General features: G+C 42.4%; 1 protein-coding gene across 1 annotated transcript in view; it reads left to right on the plus strand.

Annotated features, from left to right (window-relative positions):
• The window catches only part of nol4la (nucleolar protein 4-like a), a 33,075-nt gene extending 11,291 nt beyond the window's left edge, over positions 1–21,784 (plus strand). The window contains exons 2-11 of the mRNA XM_085782809.1: positions 4,170–4,325; positions 7,195–7,306; positions 9,282–9,391; positions 12,457–12,598; positions 14,565–14,899; positions 15,405–15,590; positions 17,225–17,413; positions 18,327–18,446; positions 19,675–19,864; positions 21,173–21,784. Of these exons, the coding sequence (XP_085638935.1) occupies positions 4,170–4,325; positions 7,195–7,306; positions 9,282–9,391; positions 12,457–12,598; positions 14,565–14,899; positions 15,405–15,590; positions 17,225–17,413; positions 18,327–18,446; positions 19,675–19,864; positions 21,173–21,390 (1,758 nt within the window). The 3' untranslated portion in view covers positions 21,391–21,784. The remainder of the gene's footprint in view (positions 1–4,169; positions 4,326–7,194; positions 7,307–9,281; positions 9,392–12,456; positions 12,599–14,564; positions 14,900–15,404; positions 15,591–17,224; positions 17,414–18,326; positions 18,447–19,674; positions 19,865–21,172) is intronic.
• Positions 21,785–23,216: the final 1,432 nt, after the last annotated feature.

Genomic DNA, 23,216 nt, shown 5'->3' on the forward strand with positions numbered 1-23,216 from the left:
TTTTTATTAGCAAAAATCAATCAAATACATATTTCGCTGAAGTCGAAATCACACCCGCTTCTCGTACCTTAGAATGAGTTGTTACAAGTCGTTACAAATACATATGTGGGCGACGCACCGAACCGAGGCGGCCATGTTGCATCGCCATTTTTTACGTTCAGTGGCAGCGTGACCGTAGGTAACCACGGAAACTCAGCGGAGCTGTGGGCTCGGGGAGAAAGTTTTCCAGGTAGCGCCTGTTAAAACTGTCACCACTGTGTAGTGTGAGGAAGGACGGAGGCTCTGGTGTTGCATTCAGGTGCAGTCAGGCAGACGGCCGTCGGCAAACCAACCGGATGTCATTTTACTCCACGAGAGAAAGACGGTAAAACGTGGGTCAGGTAAACAATACGACATCACCATGACAACATATTGTCACGCCTGTATTGTTTTGCCTCGTGCTGGCGGACCACTTGTTTACATAGACGCTTGTTTATCCTGTTACATGCAGCGTCTGTTGTCTGTCTGACGTCTGCCCGATTTCACGTGAATGCAACATCAAGAATACGTTCCGATATGCAACCGCACCGCTAGATGGGGGGAATTCCTACGTATTATACCTTTAAAGTCTGCAAATAACATCACAAATGAACCACTTTGTCTATAAAGGGTCAGAATAAGACAAAAGGTGTCGGCTTTAATCTGATAAATAATCAGTTTTCATTGATAAAAAGCATCAAATCGTTGCATTTGAGAAGCAGAATCAGCTGCAGATACATTATTTATGACTTATTTATTAATCAACCAGCTTTAAGTTGCGTCAGACTCGGCCTTTATGATTAACTGATTAGTTTCTTCTTTAACTTTCTCAAATGTGAGAATTTACTGTTTCATGTCACATTAAACTAAACATCTTTGAGCTTCTTTGTGTGATCCAATCCAACACACTGATTTTAAATACTGTAAATCTGATCTGCACCTCTGTGTATCAGCACTAATTGTTGAGAGTCTGTCAGGACTGAGGGTGTCGTTGTGATGTTGTGATGTTGTTGTGCAGCTTTTTTTTAAAAAGCCCCTGAGCCCAAAATGTGTGATTTGTGATATCTCTCCGGCTCTATAAATAAAAACTGACCCGACTCAGAGTGACTTGACGTTTTTAGACCAAATGATTGATCAGTTTATCAGCAGAGTGTAATAGAGAGAGAAAATAAATCACAGTTGCAGCCCCATACAGATGTTTATTTATTTTATCAGAATTAACTCATGCGGGTGTTGCACAGGTGAATCTTTATTGTTGTGTGTAGGATTCCTGATTGGAGGAATCGTTCCCAGTGTGTGTGCATCATGTGTGTGTTCATATGTGTGTGTGTGCTGGATGTTTTATTGGGGTAGATTCAGTGGAGGATGCAGCAGCAGCAGCAGCAGCGGTGTGGGTGCACTCACTCACTCACTGCACACCCCACAGTTGTATGAGATTATCTAAATCCAGCGTGAATGGACCTGACACCATTGTCCCGTCACCAGCAGCAGCAGCAGCAGCGGTGGAGGTGGTGATGTCACCAGGGGGATGGTGAGGATGAGGATGATGATGAGGATGAGGATGATACCTCCAAGTGCGATAGATTACAGCTGCGATGATGAGGTGGAGGATCGCTATTATTTCATTTATTATCATTACATTTAGCCCATGCTGACAGGGGAGAGTGGCTAGTGAGAGGAAGAGGGAGGGAGGGAGGGAGGGAGGGAAGGAGGGAGCGAGAGAGGGAGAGAGGGCCGGATTAAAACAAACCCGCTCTGTGAGCTGGTTTTAGTTGCCATGGCAACGATCATTACCTCGCACTTGGGAGAGCAGGAGCAAGGAGAAGGGGAGAGGAGGGGTGGAGAAAGAAAGAAAGAAAGAAGGAAAGAAAGAGAAAGAGGGAGGGAGAGGGAGGGGAAAGAAAGAAAGAAAAGGAAAGAAAAGAAAGAAAGAAAGAAGGGAAAGGAGGACGGGACAGAGGAGGAGGAGGGGGACGGAAGAGAGGAAGCAGTCGGAGGAAAAAGGGAGAAAATGAAATGTCAGATCCCAGGAACTGGGCACAAATGTCAAGGAGAGGAGGAGGTAAAAAAAAAGTGTGATTCCTCAGCGCCTTGGGGAGGATAGGAGGGGTAGGGGGGGGTGGGGGGGGGGCAACATGGTGGGGCAGGACGGGGAGTTTTTGAACTCAGGACCCTCTTCTCACTCAAACACACCCAGAACCCAATCTCCAGAAAATGTCAGAAGACGGTGGTGGTGTCTCATATCTGGGTGGAGGAGCTGGACTCTGGCAAAAAAAAAAAAAAAGGAAAAAAAAAAAGAAGAAAGAAAGAAAGAAACCTAATTAAAAAGCCCCCAAATCCATTTGTTCCATTTTATGCTTGCTGGGCCACTTTATGTTTAAAATATCAGCAGGTGCAGCAGGGACGAAACGATAAGATCTAAGAGGGGAAACAGTGTTGATGACTGTTTTGTGAGGGAGGAGGAAGAGGAGGAAGAGGAAGAGGGGGAGGGAATTAAAGAGTTACTTAGAGAGAAAGAGAAAGATGGAGAGAGGAGAGGAGAGGAGAGGAAAGCCCCATGTGGTGCAGTGGATGGAGGCTGTTGTCCTGGCGATTCCACTTCCATGGTGTGTCACATGACCCTTTGCCCAGCACACCTGCCCGAGAGAAATCAGCGGTAGTTTCTATGGCGACAGGGTCAGCAGCAGTACGGGGAGGCAGGATGGCTGCCAGAGGTGGTGGAGGTGGAGGTGGAGGTGGGAGGGGCTCGGCTCAGCAGCGTCGTTGGGCTCGTACAGTGTCGGTGTCGGTGGAGTAAAGTGGTGGTTGTTGTGTTATTTTTAAACGTGGATGAGGTGACTTCTCCACCTGAGGGAGAAATGTGAAGTCTGAACGTCTGCAGGAGTAAAAACACACGACCTACAGATAGATAGATCACCCCCCCCCCCCACGCCCCCCGCGCCTCTTCTGCTCCATCCTGGATGCAGGAATCTCTATATTTACAGTGGCATCATGCAAAAGTTTGGGCACCCGTGGGTCAAAATTTCTGTTAATCTGAACAGTTAAGCAAGTGGAAGATGAAATGATCTCCAAAAGGCATAAAGTTAAACACAAAACACTCAATACTTTAAAGGGATAGTCCAGCATTTTGGCAAATTGGCCCATTGTTGTGCCATCTCAGGCTGTGGAATTTCATATTTTATTGCAGTTTTAATGTTTTCCTAATCTTGTCAACCCTGTTACCGACATAAGCTTGACAATATACAATATTTCCAATTAGAGATTATTGAGATTATTTACTATAAGTCTATATCAAAAGAGGCAAAAGTACAATAGCAGTAGGTTTGTTATTGTTGGTGCAAGCTATTTTTAGAACGGCGGAGCAGAGCCGTGAGCTGCTCAAAGCTACGCTACGGAGGCTAATGGGATTTCTTGGTTTCTTGGTTGGAAACGTTATGAGACAGAGTTGTTTTAGGGGTAAATGCAGAGACTGCTTACTGAAAAACTGCCCCCGACGGTAACGCGCATCAGCTGTTTTGCATGAATTTGCCTCTAAAACAACTCTGTCTGGTAACGTTCTGTCATTATCTCATAGCGTGGTGAATGTGCAGGTCACAACTTGTCCACCAGAGCGTTTTGGAGTTGTTGGATTGTGTATTTGATGAGTTTGATGAAGGAAACCAAGAAATCCCACTAGCCTCCGTAGCGTAGCTCTGAGCAGCTCACGGCTCTGCTCCGCCGTTCTAAAAATAGCTTGCACCGACAATTAAAGGTAACAAACCTACTGCTATGACTATAGGGACCCCATTTAAATTCCAGGCGACCCCAACGTGGGGTCCCAACCCCAAGGTTGAAAATCACTGGTTTACACGCTGTGATAGTTCCCAAATGGGGGCTACAAGGGTGGCCAAACCTTTGCTGGCGCCCTTTTCCTTTTCTGTTATTGCCTTTTAAATGTAAAAGATGAAAATATATATATATATATTGTTTAAAATGTAAAGGCAATGTGTCATCTGTAACTTTATGCCTTTTTAGAGATCGTTTCATCTTCCACTTGCTGAACTGTTCACATTAACATACATTTTGATGACATGCCACTGTACATTCATTCATTCATCACATCTTCAGCTAAACTCCGGCCTCTGTTTGTCTGTCCGTCTCTAATGTTTCAGTGTTCAGACGGGAACTCGGCCCAGGACAACTCGTCCCTGAAGCGCGTCGCTGTGGTCGAGGACTTCTTCGACATCATCTATGCCATGCACGTGGAGATGGGGGCCGACCCGGGCCGAGCGCCCAAACACGCGGGCCAGAAGAAAACCTACAAAGCGGTGAGTAGCCGAGTCGTGGAGTCCTGAAGACACCGCGAGCAGGTGTTTGCAGGTTGCAGCTGAGTTAATATTGAGGATGTTGACAGTAAACATAATCTTTTTCCCCCTCTTGTCTCTTCCTCTCTGTTCGTATCTATCAGTCTACCAACATCTATCTATCAAGAAAAGTGGCAAAGCAAAGCAAAGGAGGTGGAGAGTGTGCATGGGGCCACATCCAGCTCCACAGGTGTAGGACAAATAGCAGCATGCTAAATAAAGATTTTTTAAAAAAGGAGAGGAATGCACAAGAAACTTCAAGCTCCCAAAAGCAGATTTCTCTATTTATCTCACAAACGAATAAAAAACGTCAGAAAAGACATCAGTGTAAACAAAACGCAGACTGTAGTCGACCTTATATACAGACAAGAGCCCTAACATCGGCCCGCCAACATGCTGACATGCTGCTGTTTTGCAGGTGTGTAACGTTTACCTACACAACACTCACTACTGTCTGCTAATGAGCAGGTGACAGAGTGCAGCTGAGGCTGATGGGAAACGAGACCGGTTGATGATGAATGTCTGTATAAAACGTCAGGGGAGTCCGTCAAAGCAAAGCGGACCGACCTGCTGCTGTCGAGAAAAAAAAATGACACCTCCTCCTGCAATTAGGAGATCACATGATAACACTAATTAATGCAAAGTATTCTATATTCAATGCAAATTAGAAAATGCACCACGTCGTCTGCTCAGGTTTAAGCCACGCTGGGGACGTCGGTGTCAGTTTATCTTCTTTTTTATTAACATTTTATCCAGATATCCTGCAAATTACAGCTCTGATATATCATGTGATCTCCAGACAGAAGGTGCAGATGTCATTTTTAGTTTTATTTTTTTTACTGTGTATGCAAACTGGAGTCATGCTTATTCTCTTTTGTCTTGTTCACACGGGTGTTAAACTGACGACGACAAGCTTTTTGTTGGGTTTTTTTTTTTTTGGGAGTTTGCAAATTTCAGTGTGCAGCAACTGACAGCATCTTTTCTTCCTTTAGAGAACTCCCTGTAGGATCTTTTTTTTATTATTATTTGAAAACAAAGGTCACTGCTCTTTCAGGGTTTTAGGGTTATAACCTGACACATTTATATTACATATCACTCTACAAATGATTACAGTTACTTAAGGAAATCCGATCTCTATTTATTGCTTAATTCTCCAGGTTGCATGTGTGAAGCCTTTAAATAATTTCACTTTATTTACTCTAAGTAGATAACAAAAGAGGCAAAATTACAATTTCATTTTTATCTGAAAACAAAGGTCACTGCTCTTTCAGGTTGGGAGGGGCGGGGGTGGAGGTCCCAAACACAGACAGAAGACAAAAGACGGCAACAAAACAAACAAAAAAAACCTGATTTCTTGTGTCACGTTATTGATGTTTCTGGAGCAGCAGCTGTATCTGTGTCGGTCGGTGGACGTCCGTCCGTCCGTCCTGGGTCGAGGGGCTTTGTGTGTGTGTGGGTGTAGCCCCCCCTTTAGATTAAAAAAAAAAAAATAGTGGAGCCAGTTCCTCCTGCCCTGTAGAGAGGTCCTGTCACGTCTCATAGTGTGTACCCTTTTGAGGAGGCAGCATCACTGGGGCAGGGCATAATATGGAGCTGTCACTGTGGCCTTCTGGGAGGTGCACGCTCCTCTGGGTGGCCTTTCCCTCTCCGCTGCCTGAAGGGGCAAAAGGGGGATGATGGTGGTGGTGGTGGGCCAGTGGGGGGTTGGTGGGCACCCCTGCTGCCTCTCCATGGTCACGTGAAGGTCGCATTTTACAGGGAAACGCCAGAGGGGTGAGGAGGGGAGAGGGTGGCATAGCTGTGGAGACAAACAGGGAGGGAAAGGCTGAGCATGAGAGAGAGAGAGAGAGGGAGAGAGGGAGGAGAGGGAGAGAAAGAGGTGTAGATGTGAGTCAACTGCACCTGAAAGAGCAGCAGGAGGAGAAAGGAGAGAAAAAAAGAGATGGAAACCAGCAGTTGTGTTTTTAAGGTAAACGCGGCAGCAGAAACACGCTGAGGGCTGCAGATCAGGGCCGTAATTACCATATACATTGGGGGGGGTACCCCCCCCCCAAAATATGCTCCAAATGTCCCCCCCAATATATAGCTAACTGATTAAAAAAGAAAAAAGTATCCCATGTGTTAGCGAATTTACCGTACTTTCCGGATTATAGGCTGCACTTGAATATAAGCCGCAGGTTTTCATGTTGTAACATGAGATATTTACACAGAAAGACAGTAGGGAACTGTGCAAGTCCGCTCGCTTTTCCACTGTTTTGGTTACGCTCCTCTCCTCCATGGATAACATTACACAACATATACGATGTTACGGCGTGTGTGTTTGTGTAGTCTTGACTGTCATAAACAAAAGATTACGGGTTACGGAGTGCGTTTGTGTTGCGGTGTGCAGAGACGAGAGCTGGGACACCGGGGCGGGGAAAAAAGTAGCAGCTTATAGTCTGAAAAGTACAGTATATACTATACAGTATATATATAGAGAGAGAGAAAGAGAGAGATTTGGTCCCCCCCAATGTTGACTCCATGGTTACGGCCTTGCTGCTGCAGATGGAATTAGGCCACAACGAAACCAGGAGCGCTCGGCCGCCCGTTCGTTCGCCTAGAGGGAGGATTCCTCCTCATGCCATGTCGAGATAACACATAATCACTGACCCCGAACTTTCACACGTGCATGGTACAAAAAAAACAAAAAAACACACATATAACACCTGCATGCAGTTTGAGTTCAGTCACAGCCTGAAACGGTTTTATACCTAGTTTTCTATTTTTTATTTTTTGGTTGTGATTGTGGTTGTTGTTGTGGCTCTAACCCGGTCTCCTGATGCTCTGCTCACAGATCGCAGAGACCTACGCCTTCCTGCCCAGAGAGGCGGTGACACGCTTCCTAATGAGCTGTGGAGAGTGTCAGAAGAGGATGCACATCAACCCCAGCACCGCAGAGTTCAAAGGTAACCGCCGCACACCTGACCTCGGTGGATCGCTCGCTCGCTCGCTCACTCATTCAGGAAGGTGTCATTAGCTGATGTGCTATTTTTGAGATCAACCTTTAAGAGCGGATTGTGCTCAGATCCTGTCACACACACATTGACATAGGGGAGGGGAGGAGAGAAAAAAAGAAGGGGCTTAATTAACGCACGCTGAGACATTATACAGACCGATCGGGCCTGTTCTACAGCAGCCGGCGGGGAAATAGTTTCATCATAACGTAGAAATGTGTGTTTTGTTTTCTCCACACATGAGGTGTTGGTCCTGTGTGTGTTGGCACCTGAATGACAGCAGCGTGTGCAGCTCTCCATTGTCCTGTCAGACGTTAAATATGAGCCGGTCTGATCTCAGGTGTTTGTACTTTGAAGAGTTTTTGAATCAATCCGTCATTAATAAAACATATTGTACGTATCCATCACCGACATGATGTAACAAAGACTCAAGAGGACCACATCTCTATGGGTGGTGGTGATGGGATCATTTCAAATGCCACTAAGACGATCACAGAGAACCTCTAGTGGCCGACGTGGAGACTGCAGCAGCAGCAGCAGCCGACGGCAGCACATTGTTTGGATTCATGTGTGGCTGTGAGGATTTCAACCTTTTTCTGTTGCAGGATGTTGCAGCAAATCTGCAAAAGATGAAGAAAAGCTTGAATGAGAAGCTGCACAAAAAGGAGATTAAAGCACATTCATCTGAAAACATTAAGTGTTTCCAGTGAGGAGGGGAAAAAAAGCGGGGGATGCAGATGTGCAATAAAGTACCCAAACTGAATGAATTAAGACCCAACAGGAAGTCAGGTGTAGATGTAACTCAGTCAAATGAGATCTCACACTCACTCAGTGCGATTTACTTATGTATCACAGAGAAAAAGACGCTGCTGCTGCATAATCTTCACATTTTTTCCAAGTTTCCCTCTGCACCACAGTCATCCGGTGGAGGCTGCACAGTGCATGAACACCCATGGGTGCACAAACAGGAGTTATAATTTTATAATGGTGCTAATTAGTGGTGCAGTTAGTATCGATATTGTTGTAATACAGTGTTAATGGGACTGTGGAGGAGAAAATCAGATATGTGTCGAGTGTTTGTGCTGCAGTGGTTTGTTTGTCTTTGTCTTTGTGTTGACAGTAGTTTCTAAGAAGACGACGGTGTTTTACAGTGTAAATAACAATTATAACCTTATATTGAATATATCACTATCATGATTATTAGATTTTAGTATCACTCTAAAAATGATTACAGTTACTTAAGGAAATCTGATCTCTGTTTACTGCTTAATTCTCCAGGTTGCATGTGTGAAGCCTTTAAATAATTTACTTTATTGGGTCATTCCATGAAATCGGTGCCTTTTCACCTTTGAAAAGTTAAAATTTAAACTATATTTAATTGCTATTTTTTTAAGTAGCCGGGAATCAAAGTTTAAAATGACAAGAAATTATGTTGTGCCATCTCAGGCTGTGGAATTTCATATTTTATTACAGTTTTGATGTTTTCCTAATCTTGTCAACCCTGTTACCGACATAAGCTTTACAATATTCAATATTTCTAATTAGAGATTATTGAGATTATTTACTATAAGTCTATATCAAAAGAGGCAAAAGTACAATTTATACTCAGCTACTGTGGATAATGACCCAAATAGTGTCACTTTATTGTATCGATATGTGTTCATATAGGCTATGAGTAGTTATAAATTATAAGTTGGTCAAAGTGGAGCTTGTGAAAAAATTGTATTTACAGTTTGGTAAAATCACACATTTATATGTCCTTATATGGACCTCCTCAGTTTTCAGTCATGTAGACATGATTAAGATGGATATTATTTTATATCATCATTACATTTCATCCTTTTTTTATTTTTTTTTAATCTATGAATGAATTAGTTTGTGCTCCATTTTTCATATTTAGTGAGTATGCGTTTTTTCTTTTTGTCAGAAAATGACAGACCCACCTCTCTGGTCCCGGACCTCATCGACTACAACATGCCTCTTACTGCCACCTACCTGAAGCAGATGAAACTGCAGTGCATGACCACCACCGAGAGGGTGAGTAGTAGCTGCTACACGGTAGTAGTTTGACATCTGTTCCCTCAGTGTTTGTGCAGCAGCAGCAGCCAGCCAGCGCGCGTGCACAGGCGCAGTCGCCGTCGCCGTGCGCGTCCTCGTGGAGTCGGCTAATTGTAAGAATCTGCTTATTCACTGTAACTGTGTGTGGGGTCTCCTTAACTTTAATTTAGTGTTGAACAATCAAAGCAGCGAGGAAGAGGAGGAGGAGATCAGTGTGAAGTGAGGATTAATGAAGCTATTTTTTTTTTTTTTGTAACTTTATTAGCAAATATTGTATGTACAGAACTAGCAAGGTATACATTCATGTGGAACAGCACATCGAACATGAAAGGACGGTACAATGATGGAGTAAATTATAAAATATAGTTTGAATAAGAAGTCATAATATAAATAATGAAAGTAACAATAATAGAAAAAAAGGTGAGTAAATAAAAAAAACAGGATAAAACAGGGATGAGGAATAAAATCACATAGAAAAAAAAAGGACAAGGCAGTTATAAATAGAAAGTTAGTCAGAGGTTTTACTTAGAAATGTATTGCTTTTTTTGTTGTTTATCAAGTAAAGAGATTTAATGAAATAATTTAGTTATAGTAGAAAAGGGGCAAATTTAGGAATCGAATTTGCTCATTTTTGTTTGTGAATAAAGAATTTCGCATAAATAATGATCAAGTTCATTAGGTGTTAAAGAGCGCGATCTTTTGGATGAGCAAAGTAGCGAATAATATCTTTAATGTTGGGAGGGGGAGATCAGTGTGAAGTGAGGATTAGTGAAGCAGCCTGTGCATGCACACACACACAGTGACGTAACGCACGAGGCCACGCCCATATGTGGCTGTATGTGTGTGTGTGTGTGTGTGTGTTAGCGGTGTTTTAGTGTGTGTGTGTGACAGAAACACTCAGGAACCGCTGTCAGTAAAGTGCAGAAGCTGCTGCGCTGTTAGTACTTGGTGATGATGATGTGGATGATGTGGACCGCACTCACGCATTAATTAGGATTATCCGGAACAATGACCCAGGTTGTGATTCGCGGGTGAGTACAAATGGAAAAAAAGAAAAGAAAAGAATTGGTCGCATCTGTGAACAAACAGGGCAATAATTTAATAATAATGATCATAATAATAATGATCATAATAATAATAGTGGTGATGATAATGAAGCGTCATAGAGTGGGCTGCTGCTGCTCCATGTCTGAGCTGCTACTGTTTTTAAAGCAGCAGGTTTACATGTGTTTGTGTGTTTGTGGAGTCTGTTGCAGCTTTTCACAGCTCATCTCATCTGTTTGCACGTCGCTCTGCAGAAGTTTGGCGCCTGTGAAAGACAAAACTACAACCTACAACAACAACAAAAAAGAAAAACAGTCACAGTCTTTATGTTCAAAGAGCAGGGATCATAAAAAACAGGTTTAACCAAACAAATCCGCTCTGTTTGCTCTTTACTTTTACTCTCAGAAGCACAAACAGCACTTAGAGCTGCAGTAGAAAACAGTAAAACAACTTCTGCTGCTGATGCTTTATTATAATATTATGATACCTGATGCACATGTTGTTTTATTCTTATCCTACATTTTCCATCCTGTTATGTGTCTTAAAAGTGTTAGATGTTAAATCTTTGTTAACTCTTCTGTGTGATGACCGCAGCTTTTTTTAAAAAGTAGGTCCTCCTCCTTTATTAATTATCTATCTTCCTAAAGCGTAGCAGACATTAATGATGCTACGTTTCCAACTACTTAGAAACTGTAATTAGAGACTCCCATCCCTCCCTCCCTCCCTCTCTCTCTCTCTCTCTCTCTCTCTCTGTGTCTCTCACCCTCTCTCTCTTTAATGCTACATGGCTCACTTGGCACCTAATAGAGCTGTCACTGAGCATTTTGGTTTCTCCTCAAACCCCTTTTTACAGAGGGACGGATGCATATTCCCAGGAGTTTAGGCCTATTTGTGTGCTCATGTGGGGAGGAATGAGATGTAATTCTGCTCCCATCACACAGTCGTGGCCTCTTCCTCCTCTTCCTCCTCCTCCTCCTCCTCCTCTTCCTCCTCTCCCCTGACTGAGATGCCAGCTGACACATGACGGCGAGCTGCACCGAGGCCGGAGAGAGAAATCGCTGCTGTCCATGTTGGCTCAAAGTGAACCGGGGCCTCTTTACTCTCTTTCTCTCTTTCTCTCTCGTCTTTCTGAAACGATGTCGTGGCTTTTAGCAGAAAGAGAGAGAGAGAATCACACGCTGAGTTTTATTTATTTATTTTATTTTATTTTTAAAGCTGCAGCCTTTTTGCTGTAGTTTGTGAGATTATGCATTTTCCTCCTCCTTTGTGCTAATCCCCCGAGCCCCCTCCAACCCCTCCAACCCCTCCTCTGTGGTTTAGCTACTCATGTTTGTGTTACGCTACAACAAGCATCTTTAGGGTCTCGACGTAACTGAGTTAAAAATAGCAGTTGCTCCAAGAAATGTATGACTTAACAGGGAGGCTCCTGTGTTTCCTCGTGTTCCTCCGCTGCTGCCAGCCAGACATGACAGAGTTAAATCCAACAATGGTCCTTTATTTTTGTTATCGTGGTTATTGCATTTGTTGGAGCATTGAAAGCATCATTGGTTGCTATGGTTGTCGTCCTTCAGCCGACAGAGCCACACAGCGATTCAGTCGGTGAAAGCATCGACTCTTCAGTTTGTCAAACACAAACTGCTGAAGCTTCAACTTGAACTAAAACATGTTTTTGTGTTTTTTCTCTGTGGGTTCGTCTCCTCGTCACTTTGCAGAGATGTTACAGGAGCATTTTCAGTTTCCAAAACCAGCTACAGTGTTTACATACAGTATATTAGGGCCCATCTGTGTTTGTGTTTCAGTATAAACTTTTAAAATGAAGAAACAGATTCAAAGAGACACGTCTCGTTCTTCTCTCTCTCTGCGTCTCGGGGGACGAGTGGGAAAGTTGGAGGAGAGAAAAGAAAAGAAAAGAAGTGTAATGATGATATTTCTCCTGATAACACTTCTCCTCCCCCTCTCCCTCCCTCCCTCCCTCCCTCCCTCCCTCCCTCCCTCCTCAGGATGACAGCTCGGTGAGCAGCGAGGACATGAACGGCACTGAACCCACATGGGTCGCAGCTGAGCCGCCCCCAGTGCCTGAGCCCAGTCCACCCAACGGAGAGCGAGTCAGCAACCCAGTGACGACCATCAAAGAAGAGGACGGTAGGAAACAGCACTCAGGACACGACACATATTATGTTTATACTGTATATACTGTATATATATGGGTGATTCTTCAATCTTCTTTGAAACATTGAAAAAATACATTTATCCCAAAGCTTTCTTGGCATATCCTTCATCGTAAAAATGACACAATTTATTGTTTGTGTGACGGTAATGACAGTTTTTACTTTTTGGGGTAAAGGTTAGTTAGTTAGTTTTAGACCAGCCAGCAAAAAATATACACTGTGAATATAACGTAAATAAAGGGAAATTTCTTATTTCTAAACTAAAATACCCAAATAGCAACTTGTTCGGTAATGATGCCTCATAAACGTATAGTTTAAAATGAATAAGTCTTCAGTTTACTCACATTTGTGGAGATCAATCAGCCCTCGTGCCCCTGGTTCTTTCAGTTTCATGCAACGACAACTGAATAATAGCTTGAAAAACCTTTATTGCTCTAAAACAGCTGGTGTGATGGCACTGTGATGACACATGTGCTGGGTACAGCGATATTTAACTATAAAAAATTGCGCAAATATAAACCAAATGGGTTTTATTAAAGTTATTATGTGGCAATGGAATGGAAAGTGGAGTTTTAATGAATTTAACACTTTTATTACTTTATTTTCCTGCATATCTGGATTTTTTCAAAATGTAAAAGTCATAATTAAGACATAATTCTTTTTTTCAGAGCTTTTACAACTTTAGTCCTCAACAAATACAATCACTGTTTCTTATAAACCCCCCCTGGGGTCAGAAAAACTCCCTTAAATGTTATGTATATATATATATATATACAGTATATACACACACATACATACATGAGTTTTATTTACATCTGGAATCTGAAGGTTCACCCATCAACACGGTCCCGGTGCAGGAGGGAGCTGTGCAGGAAACAGCTTGCTCCTGTTCTTAGTGGACTAATCCAGATAAATCCACTCTTACAGGGGGGGTAGAGGGGTAGAGGGGGTAGAGGGGGTAGAGGGGGGGGGGGTAGCAGAACAACCACAGCCCCAATCCTTTTGTGCACCCCTCTCTCTCAGGGTGCAGGGGGGAGGAATTAGAGAAGTAGGACAAAGGCCGATATTAACCTTCAGAGATTAGACACCACTGTAGGAAAAATGGGGCACACACATCGCTGAAAAAAAAAACTGGGGGGTGGGGGGGGCGAATTACTCTGAGGTGTGTGAGCGCTCATCCTGACAAACACAGAAATCATCATGTGGAATCAGCGCATGGTCGTAAACTGGGTTAAAATGCTATAATTTGCACCCACCCACCAGGGACTGAAGCCCCCATCACACCCCCATCCTCATCCTCATCCTCATCTTCATCTTCATCTCATTTCTCTCTTCCAAAGACCCCCCCTCCCAACCCACTACAACTTTTATTTATCCTGACAGTTGACCCCAATACCCACTTCCTTAACTGTGGGCAGGAAGTCCTGTCCCACCCCCCCTCGCTGCCCCCTCCCCTCTTTATTGTAGTAAACAAACCCACATCGGTGAAAGAAATGGAAAGAAAGAAATGGTCTTAAAGAAACTTAATAATTAAGGATTAGATATACGATACAATAAGATAAGATACAATATGATTCAATATGATACAATAAGATACGATACAATAAGGCACAATAAGATAAGATATGATACAATTAGATAGGTACCAATATCAAATATGAGAAAGATATGGTCTTAAAGAAACTTAATAATTAGAGGTTAGATATTATACAATAATATAAGATACAATATGATACAATAATATACGATACAATAAGGCACAATAAGATACGATACCATAAGATACAATTAGATGGGTACAAATATTAAATATGAGAAAGAAATGGTCTTATAGAAACTTAATAACTAGGGGTTAGATAAGATACAATAAGATAAGCTAAAAGCTTAAACATCCTCTCGTCTCGTCTCTCCGTCCTCGCCTCCTCCTCCTCCTCTGACAGATGACGACTCCTCGGAGAGCGGCAGCGCCAACGGGCTCCCGGCCCTGACCTCCCCGGACGTCCTGGCTGTGGGCGGTGGCGGCGGCGGCGGTGGGAACCCCCCAGATGGCGCCGGTGGCGGTGGCGGGGCAGTGGCGCCGTACGGGGAGCTGACGGAGAACGGAGTGGGCGCCCCGCTGGACTTCAGCACCACCTCGTCCTCGTCCTCCTCGGAGGATCAGCAGCCGGTCAACCTGAGCGACAGACTGCTGCCCGTCGGCAGCTCGCCGCCAAACTCCTCCTACCCCGCAGAGCCCAACAGGAAGTACCCCATCAAGACAGAGTACGCCAACAAGGTGAGCACAGGAAACGCTGATTGATCACTGGTCGTCTTCCCATCCGATCGTCTCTTTGGTCCACGACCACCAGTAGCTGCGTTTCCATCGCAGGTTTACACGAAATAAAAGCAAAATTTCAGCAATTTCGAAAAAGTACAACTGCTATTTGCAGGTTTTTCCATTGAGAGGTGTTTTGCGAAAGAGCCGTAACTCTCGTTAAGTCTAGTCGATATCCCATAATTCTCTTAAATGGATAGCTCAACATTTTGGCAAATTGCTTCCTGTCAGGGGCAGTTTTTTGACAAGCAGTCTCTGAATTTACCTCTAAAACAACTCTGTCTGGTAACGTTGTGTTATTATCGATACGTCTGAAAAACCACCACATGAGAGGGTAAAACTGTTGTAGCGATGTTTGAGAGGTAGGCGTTTCCATACCGTTTTTTTATTGTGATATTTAGGTTTTGCGTATTTCTAGGGTTAATGGAAACGCACCTCATGACTGTTCTTGTTTGTGTCGGTCCAGTCTCCTCCCTACAGCTCAGGAAGCTACGACTCTGTGAAAACTGAACTGAGCATGAGCGCTGAGGACCTGACCGCTGGTCGGACACAGATAATCGACGACGACGACGACGATCATGACGATCACGATGACAGCGACAAGATCAATGACGCTGAGGGGATGGACCCTGAGAGACTCAAAGCCTTCAATGTAAGTTACCTGTCCAACCTCACCTCACCTGTACCGATAAGATATGATATGATATGATATGATATGATATGAAGATAGGTACAGATATCAAATATAAGAAAGAAATTACCTAAACATAATAAATGGGGGATAGGTACGATACGATAAGATACGATAAGATACGATAAGATACGATGAGTTAAGATAAGATACAATATGATACAATAAGATACGATATGATAAGAAGATAGGTAAAAATATCAAATATAAGAACAAAATTATCTTATAAAAACGTAATAAATAGGGATTAGGTACGATACGATACAATCTGATTTGATTTTATGTTAATTGTTGTATTGTTTTGGGGACTACGGATGCAATTTAGCACATGTGCTAAATCCGGTGTATTTACTGTGGGTACTCTAGTACTCACTGTTCATTAATATGCATTGTCCCGACTAAATAAACAAATAAAGTAAAGTAAATACTTTTTTTTCTTATAGAAACTTGATGAAACTATGATAGGATACAATTAGATACAAATATCGAATATGAGAAAGAGTAATAGAAATAATTAGGCGTTAGATACGATACAATAAGATAAGATACAATATGATACAATAAGATAACATACAATAAGGCACAATAAGATAAGATGCTATACAATTAGATAAGTACAAATATCAAATATGAGAAAGAAATTGTCTTGTAGAAAATTGATAAATATGGGTTGGATAAGATAAGATATGATACGATATATCAAATATATAATATATAATATTGATACTATATCAAATATGAGAAAGAAATGGTCTCAAAGAAACTTAATAATTAGAGGTTAGATATTATACAATAAAATAAGATACAATGAGATACAATAAGATATGAAACAATAAAGCACAATAAGATTAGATACAATACGATACAATTAGATAAATATCAAATATGAGAAAGAAATGGTCTTATAGAAACTTGATAAATATGGGTTGGATAAGATAAGTTAAGATACACTACAATACAATTAGATAGGTACAAATATTACGTAAATATGAGAAAGAAGTGGTCTTATAGAAACTTAATAATTAGGGGTTAGATAAGATACAATAAGATACGATACAATTACAGTGGATACAAATATAAAATATGTAAAAGAAATGGTTTTATAGAAACTTGATTTAAAAAAAAGGGGTTGGATACGAAAGGACAAGATATGATAATAACAAATATCAAATAAGAGAAATAAATTGTCTTATAGAAACTTAATAAAAAAACAACATTCACTGTTTATTCTTTATTCTGAATCTAATTGAAACCATTAGAGCAACAAAGGTGCAGGAATACGAACATGAGTGAACGAGCAAAGACCAGAAATATTGTCCTGCATATGAACAACGGCGACTGGATTTTCATTGCTCCTGTTTTCATCACATCCCCCTCCCTCCCTCTTGATCCTCTCCTCTTCCACTCTACCTCCGACGCTCCCCCATCCGCTGCCTTTCCTCTCGCTCCCTTTTGTTTTCAACTCTCACACCCCTCTCCCCCCCCCCTCTCTCTCTACTCTGCACCCCCCACTTCCATTTTTCTGCTCTACATCCTCTCTCCCCTCCCCCCTCTCCCTCTCTCTCTCTCTCCCTCTCTCTCTCCGTCTCTGTCAGATGTTTGTGCGTCTGTTCGTGGATGAGAATCTGGACCGCATGGTTCCCATCTCCAAACAGCCCAAGGAGAAGATCCAGGCCATCATCGAGTCCTGCAGCCGTCAGTTCCCAGAGTTTCAGGAGCGTTCACGCAAACGCATCCGCACCTACCTCAAATCCTGTCGCCGCATGAAAAAAGGCGGTTTTGAGGTACAGACGTCGCCACACCCCACACCAGGTTAAAGGGATAGTTCACTCAAAATTGAAATTTCACTCATTATCTATACTCGACTCGACTAAGGGTTGGGAGAAGTTTCATTACAGCGGGGCTCCGTGCAGCACTGCATGTCCATATGACGGTTGCAAATGGATACCACTTTTCTTCGTAACAAAAAGACACACCAAAAAACATCCAAATACCTCCATGCTGCTCGTATGTAACGTCCGTCTTGTATTGAAGCCCCGAAATGCAAAATTGTAACGAAAAAAATTAAATAAGTCTATATTTCAAGCTTGTTTGGTTTGCTTGTTTGTTCTTCCTGGTCCGTCCAAGTCTCGCGAGATTTGCGCCAGCGTCAGTAATCGCACTGACACCGGCACGAGACTTGGATGCTAGCTTCCGCTACAAACAAGCTTGAAATATAATAATAATAATAATAATACATTTATTTATTTATTTATAAGCGCTTTTTCAAATGCTCAAATACACTTTACAGTTTAAAAATCATAAAATACAGCAATTTAAATTGTAAATAAATATGAAATATAGATTTATTTAATACAAGACGGACATTACATACGAGCACTATGGAGGTATTTGGATGTTTTTTGGTGTGTCTTTTTGTTACGAAGACAGTTGGTATCCATTTGCAACCGTCATATGGACATGCAGTGCTGCACGGAGCCCCGCTGTAACTCAGAGAAGCCACGGAGGACTCTGAAACTTCTCCCAGCCCTTAGTCGACATGAGGGTGAGTAGATAATGAGTGCAATTTGAATTTTGGGTGAACTATTCTTTTAAAATACACTCTAACACACACACACACGCTTCAAAATAATTCAGTGTTTCACCTTCATAATGTGCAAAAATCTCCGTGACCTCCCCTCCTCCTGCTGCTGCCAGATACGACCAACACCTCCTCACCTCACCTCTGCCATGGCTGAGAACATCCTCGCCGCCGCCTGCGAGAGCGAGACACGAAACGCTGCCAAGAGGATGCGGCTCGACGTCTACCAAGCCACGGTAAACGCCTCGGTAGTAGTTGGTGTTTGCGAACGTGTTTTTTTTCATGTCATTAAAGGTTAGGGTAGGAGATCCTGGAAAAAAACGGTTTGAGCAGGCCACAGTTTGAAAATACACAATTCAAAAGTCCAAGCCCCTTTCCTCCATCTTCTAACTTCTAACTTTTCCAGAACAAAATTATCTCAAATGGTCGTTTCTGTAAGAGGAACGCATTCCTGGAACAAGTTACCATTACACATCTCAAAAAATCTCAAACATTGGTTAAAAACAAATCAGACATGTACCCAAGTAGCTTAAATACTGGGGGTTAAAATTGTCTGATTTTATTTTGCCTGTCTGCGTCTGCTTTGCCTTGATATTGTTTGTCTGTGTTCTGTTTTGTAATTGTCCATTGTATGATTTGTCGTCGCAAGGTTTTAAAGTCTTCTGTGCCTATGTTGTCTAGGAACTGGCATTGTCTTTTCTGCAGCGTGACTCGATTGTAGCGACTGAAGCACGCCTGCAATTAGAGACAGAGACGGCAGTTTGATTGACACATCACAGTCCAATTGACTTGAACGTGTCGTTAGGGTTAGGGCGTTCAATTAAAGTAATTGGTTGCAATCGGGGTGTGAAGAGGATTTCAAGCAATTCAGTAAAAAATGCTCCAGAATAAGATCTCCAACCCTGTCTTTAAAGGGATAGTTCAACATTTTGGCAAATTGGCACATTGCCATAATCCCTATAGTCTTAGCAGTAGGTTCGTTACCTTTAATTGTCGGTGCAAGCTATTTTTAGAACGGCGGAGCAGAGCCGCGAGCTGCTCAGAGCTACGCTACGGAGGCTAATGGGATTTTTTGGTTTCCCTCATCAAACTCATCAAATACACAATCCAACAACTCCAAAACGCTCTGGTGGACAAGTTGTGACCTGCACATTCACCACGCTATGAGATAATAACTGAACGTTATGAGTTGTTTTAGAGGGAAATACATGCAAAACCGCTGATGTGCATTCCCATCGGGGGCAGTTTTTCGGCAAGCAGTCTCTGAATTTACCTCAAAAACAACTCAGTTTTCTAACGAACCTACTCCTATACGACTATAGGGGTTATGGCAATGGGCCAATTTGCCAAAATGTTGAACTATCCCTTTAACACCAAAAACCGCACCACAACATGAAATGACAATATTCTGCTCAAACACACACACAAAAAAACAAACAAACAAAAATTTCTCTCTTCTCGCAGGATGAGCCGGCCTCCGCTGACAAGCCCAACGCGAGGGACGCGGCCCCCGCCACCCCGACGGCGTTCGCCATCTCCAGCGCAGCTTTCGCCCAGGACCAGCTCTACACCAACGGAGGCCTCAACTACAACCTGCGAGGATACGGGACGGTCGGCAGCAACCAGCAGAACTCAGCTGCTGCACAAACCAACGGTGAGGAGCTGGAATCAAATCCCGTTCTGCTGCGGAAACTGTAAAACACTTTTTTTTTTTTTTTCCCCCAATTTCCCAGCGGAGGCGAACGACGGGAACTGATTTAGCTTTTAGATCCTCACCCGTCGGTTTTTATGTCTGCACTTTATGAACAGAGTGATTTTATTGTGTTGCTCTCACTTTCATTACATTTTAAATATTTAACAGCAGCAACGCGTCTGTGAAGAGTTAATGTTCTTGTTTGTCTGCGTAAACAGACACAGAACAAACCGTCTTTTAAAGAGATTATTTCCTCGGTGAAAGGCCGTTTACTGGGATGCTGTTGTTGGATTATTTAAAAAAGAACGGGCACATTGTTCCTGGAAAGAGTCGACACCCTCTCTGTGGCTCTTTGAGTGGAAACATGTTGATTAGTTCGACAACAACTTCATTTTATTCCTGATTCCCAGAGTTTGAAGCTCACCTGTGGGATTTAGAGTGAAATGTCTCCACAGGATTAATTGATGGTGAAACACAGAAACTTAATCCTCTAGATAAATAAAGATACGTTCAGGCTGCAGGCAAAAATAGTAGTGTGAACACTCAAATCTGCTCCTGGATCAGATTCAGATCCGATTTCCTCCAATGCAACCCCAGTGTGAACAGTTTAAGTGGATTTGATGCAACTTTGACGTCACTTAACAATGTTTACTTAAGTTTACCTAGCCTAAGCGACCTCTGGACTTTTCCTCAGATTAAAATTTTAAAAATTTCAATTAGTTTGGTTCAGAAAACTAAGGTCGTTCTCATCAACCTCAGCTACATCCTGTGTGTTTGATGCTAATTTACCAATGTAGAAAACACAATAAACATTATATCACCACTGTGTTAGCATTTTAAACCAAAATCCAAATATAGCTGCATTGTGATATCCCACTAGAGCTAAAAACAAAAACAAACTTTATTTGTTTGTTTGTTCGCTTTTTCTTGTAATTTGGTTGAACTGGCCTTTGACAATATTTGTGATTTGTCTTATTTTGACTTCAGTTTGCAGGAATCTCTGTTTTTTTTTTTCAAGATATTGAGCTCGACATGAATACTGGGTTATTTAAAGATTTATTATTGCTTTGACTGATTCTCATTTTCTTTATCATTTCCCTCGGTGTCTAATATATAAACTTTTTTATTTAACTTGAAGCACTTCATTTCATGAAACGTGCTCTATAAATACGTTTTTTAATATTATCATTTGTTTTCAAGTTATTTATCTCTTACATATGCTTTGATATTATATTATTATATTCATGTTTCCCTCCGTTGTGTCCTCAGGCCCCACAGACCTGAGTATGAAGGCCGTCGGCCCGAACTCCTCCTCCTCCAGCTCCAACAGTCACGGTCAGGGCGGCGGCGGCGGCGGAGCCTCGGCGCAGCTCAGCCCGCCGGAGGTGACGGCGGTGAGGCAGCTCATCGCGGGGTACCGGGAGTCGGCGGCCTTCCTGCTGCGCTCCGCGGACGAGCTGGAAAACCTGATCCTGCAGCAGAACTGAGTCCGAGCCAAACGGTGCCGAGGCCCTTTTCCTCCTCCTCCTCCTGCTCCTCCTGCTCCTCTGTCGCTCTCAGTCACCGTGTTCGGGACGGGACTTTTATCAAACAAAGACAGAAATGTGCGAGAACGAGTGGTTCTGCAGCAGCAGCACAGTGTGGGTCCTGTAGGTATCGTACCTTTACTTATTCCCACATGTTTCTGTGTTTTGGACGGACGGGCCAGAACATATCACACAGGCTGAAGGAAAAAAAAAAAAAAAAAAAGTTTATTTATGCATTTGGTTCACTTTGACCTTAGTGCCCTGTTATCTGTAGCCATTCATCTCATTCAGTTCCTTTTACCACCTCGACCTCCATTCGTCTCAGGAAGCGATGATCTATGTGAAAACAAACAAACATTATAGAAATAAAACAAGAATCTGCATCGGTACAACAGGGGGAGTTACTGTACCAGAGGTGTCGAATCAGCTGTGACCGTGACGCCACATTGGCTCGTTTTTGTGCAGATTTTTGGACGGATTAATAGTGAACTAGCAGTGGTTTTTAGTGTCGGTACCTTTGTTTCTATGTTTTATTACACAGATGTTAGATATACTGTGCAGTGGCATGATTTGACAAAAACTTAAAACACCAAATTATTCACCTTTTTCAACATTCAAAACGAAGAAACATGCTGCTAAATCCATCCACTGACCTCAACAGCTCCTGTACGATGTGCAAAAAAAAAAAAAAATTAAAATTACAAAGCAGCAACAACTAGAGAAAAGATATTAGAGAGTTTCACCTTATAAATTCGGGACAACAGATCAATCTTTACCTCGGTCCTGCTCTGTCCAGTGGTTTCCAGATGTTTTACAGCTCATTAATCCAAGGTGACTTTATTATCTATATTATTTTCTGTTACTTTATTATTATTATTATGAGTATTTCTATTATCACTATTACATAAAGAAACAAGAAGAAGGAAGAGGCTCCGTATGAAGCCTTGGTATGCAAACTGAGGTCACAGACACCTGTCAGGGACAACAACAAAAAGTAAATGAATAAAAATAATAAAGCAGATTTAGACTCTTGGGTTTTATGACCAGTGCTTCTGGAACAAAACGTGGAAAAAGGTGCAATATTGAAGATAATCAGTAAAAAGGTGTGCTTACTGAAACTAAGGTGTTTTTAAAGGCGTTTTAAGACCCCGCGCCTGCTGTTACAGTCAAGATGTAGAGACGGAAAGATTTTAAAAAAGATGAAGATGAAGTAGTGATATCCCATGCAGCATTGTAGCCAATTTCAATGTTGTTCAATGTCTGTTGTGAATACTGATCTTTATTGCTAACCTCATAACTGAGGCACTTTCATGTGTTGGGATCAGTCGTATCCGTATAGTAATGATGATGATGGTGATGAAAAAGGAAAAAAAACGGGACCTGGCAGAAAAAAACAAGACTTTAAATGTTGCACGTCTTTTTTCTTTCTTTCTTTCTTTCTTTCTTTTCTACTTTAAAGTGATTTGGGGTCGTTTTTTTTGTGAAGGAGTTGTTCTGCTGTGAGTGTTCTTGAGTTTTTAAAGTGCACAAAGATGTTTTTTCACACGCATCAGTCAGTCAGACGAAGAGTGAATGAATGAATGAATGAATGCAAGTGAAGTGGGTTTTTCTTTTTTTTTTTTAATCGCCCTCTGACGTCCACATTTGGCTTTACTGGATGCAGCAGCGTGAGTGTTGCCTGGGCTGCTCAGACAAAAAGATAGTCCTTCATTTGTTCATCCATCCATCCATCTGTCCATCATCCGTCCATCTGTGTGTCTGTCTCATCCCCTCTGACCTCAGCCGCC

The sequence above is a fragment of the Trachurus japonicus genome, chromosome 7, assembly GCF_045865225.1.
Source record: "Trachurus japonicus isolate A0001 chromosome 7, Traja_1.0".
In the NCBI taxonomy this organism is placed as follows: Eukaryota; Metazoa; Chordata; class Actinopteri; order Carangiformes; family Carangidae; genus Trachurus; species Trachurus japonicus.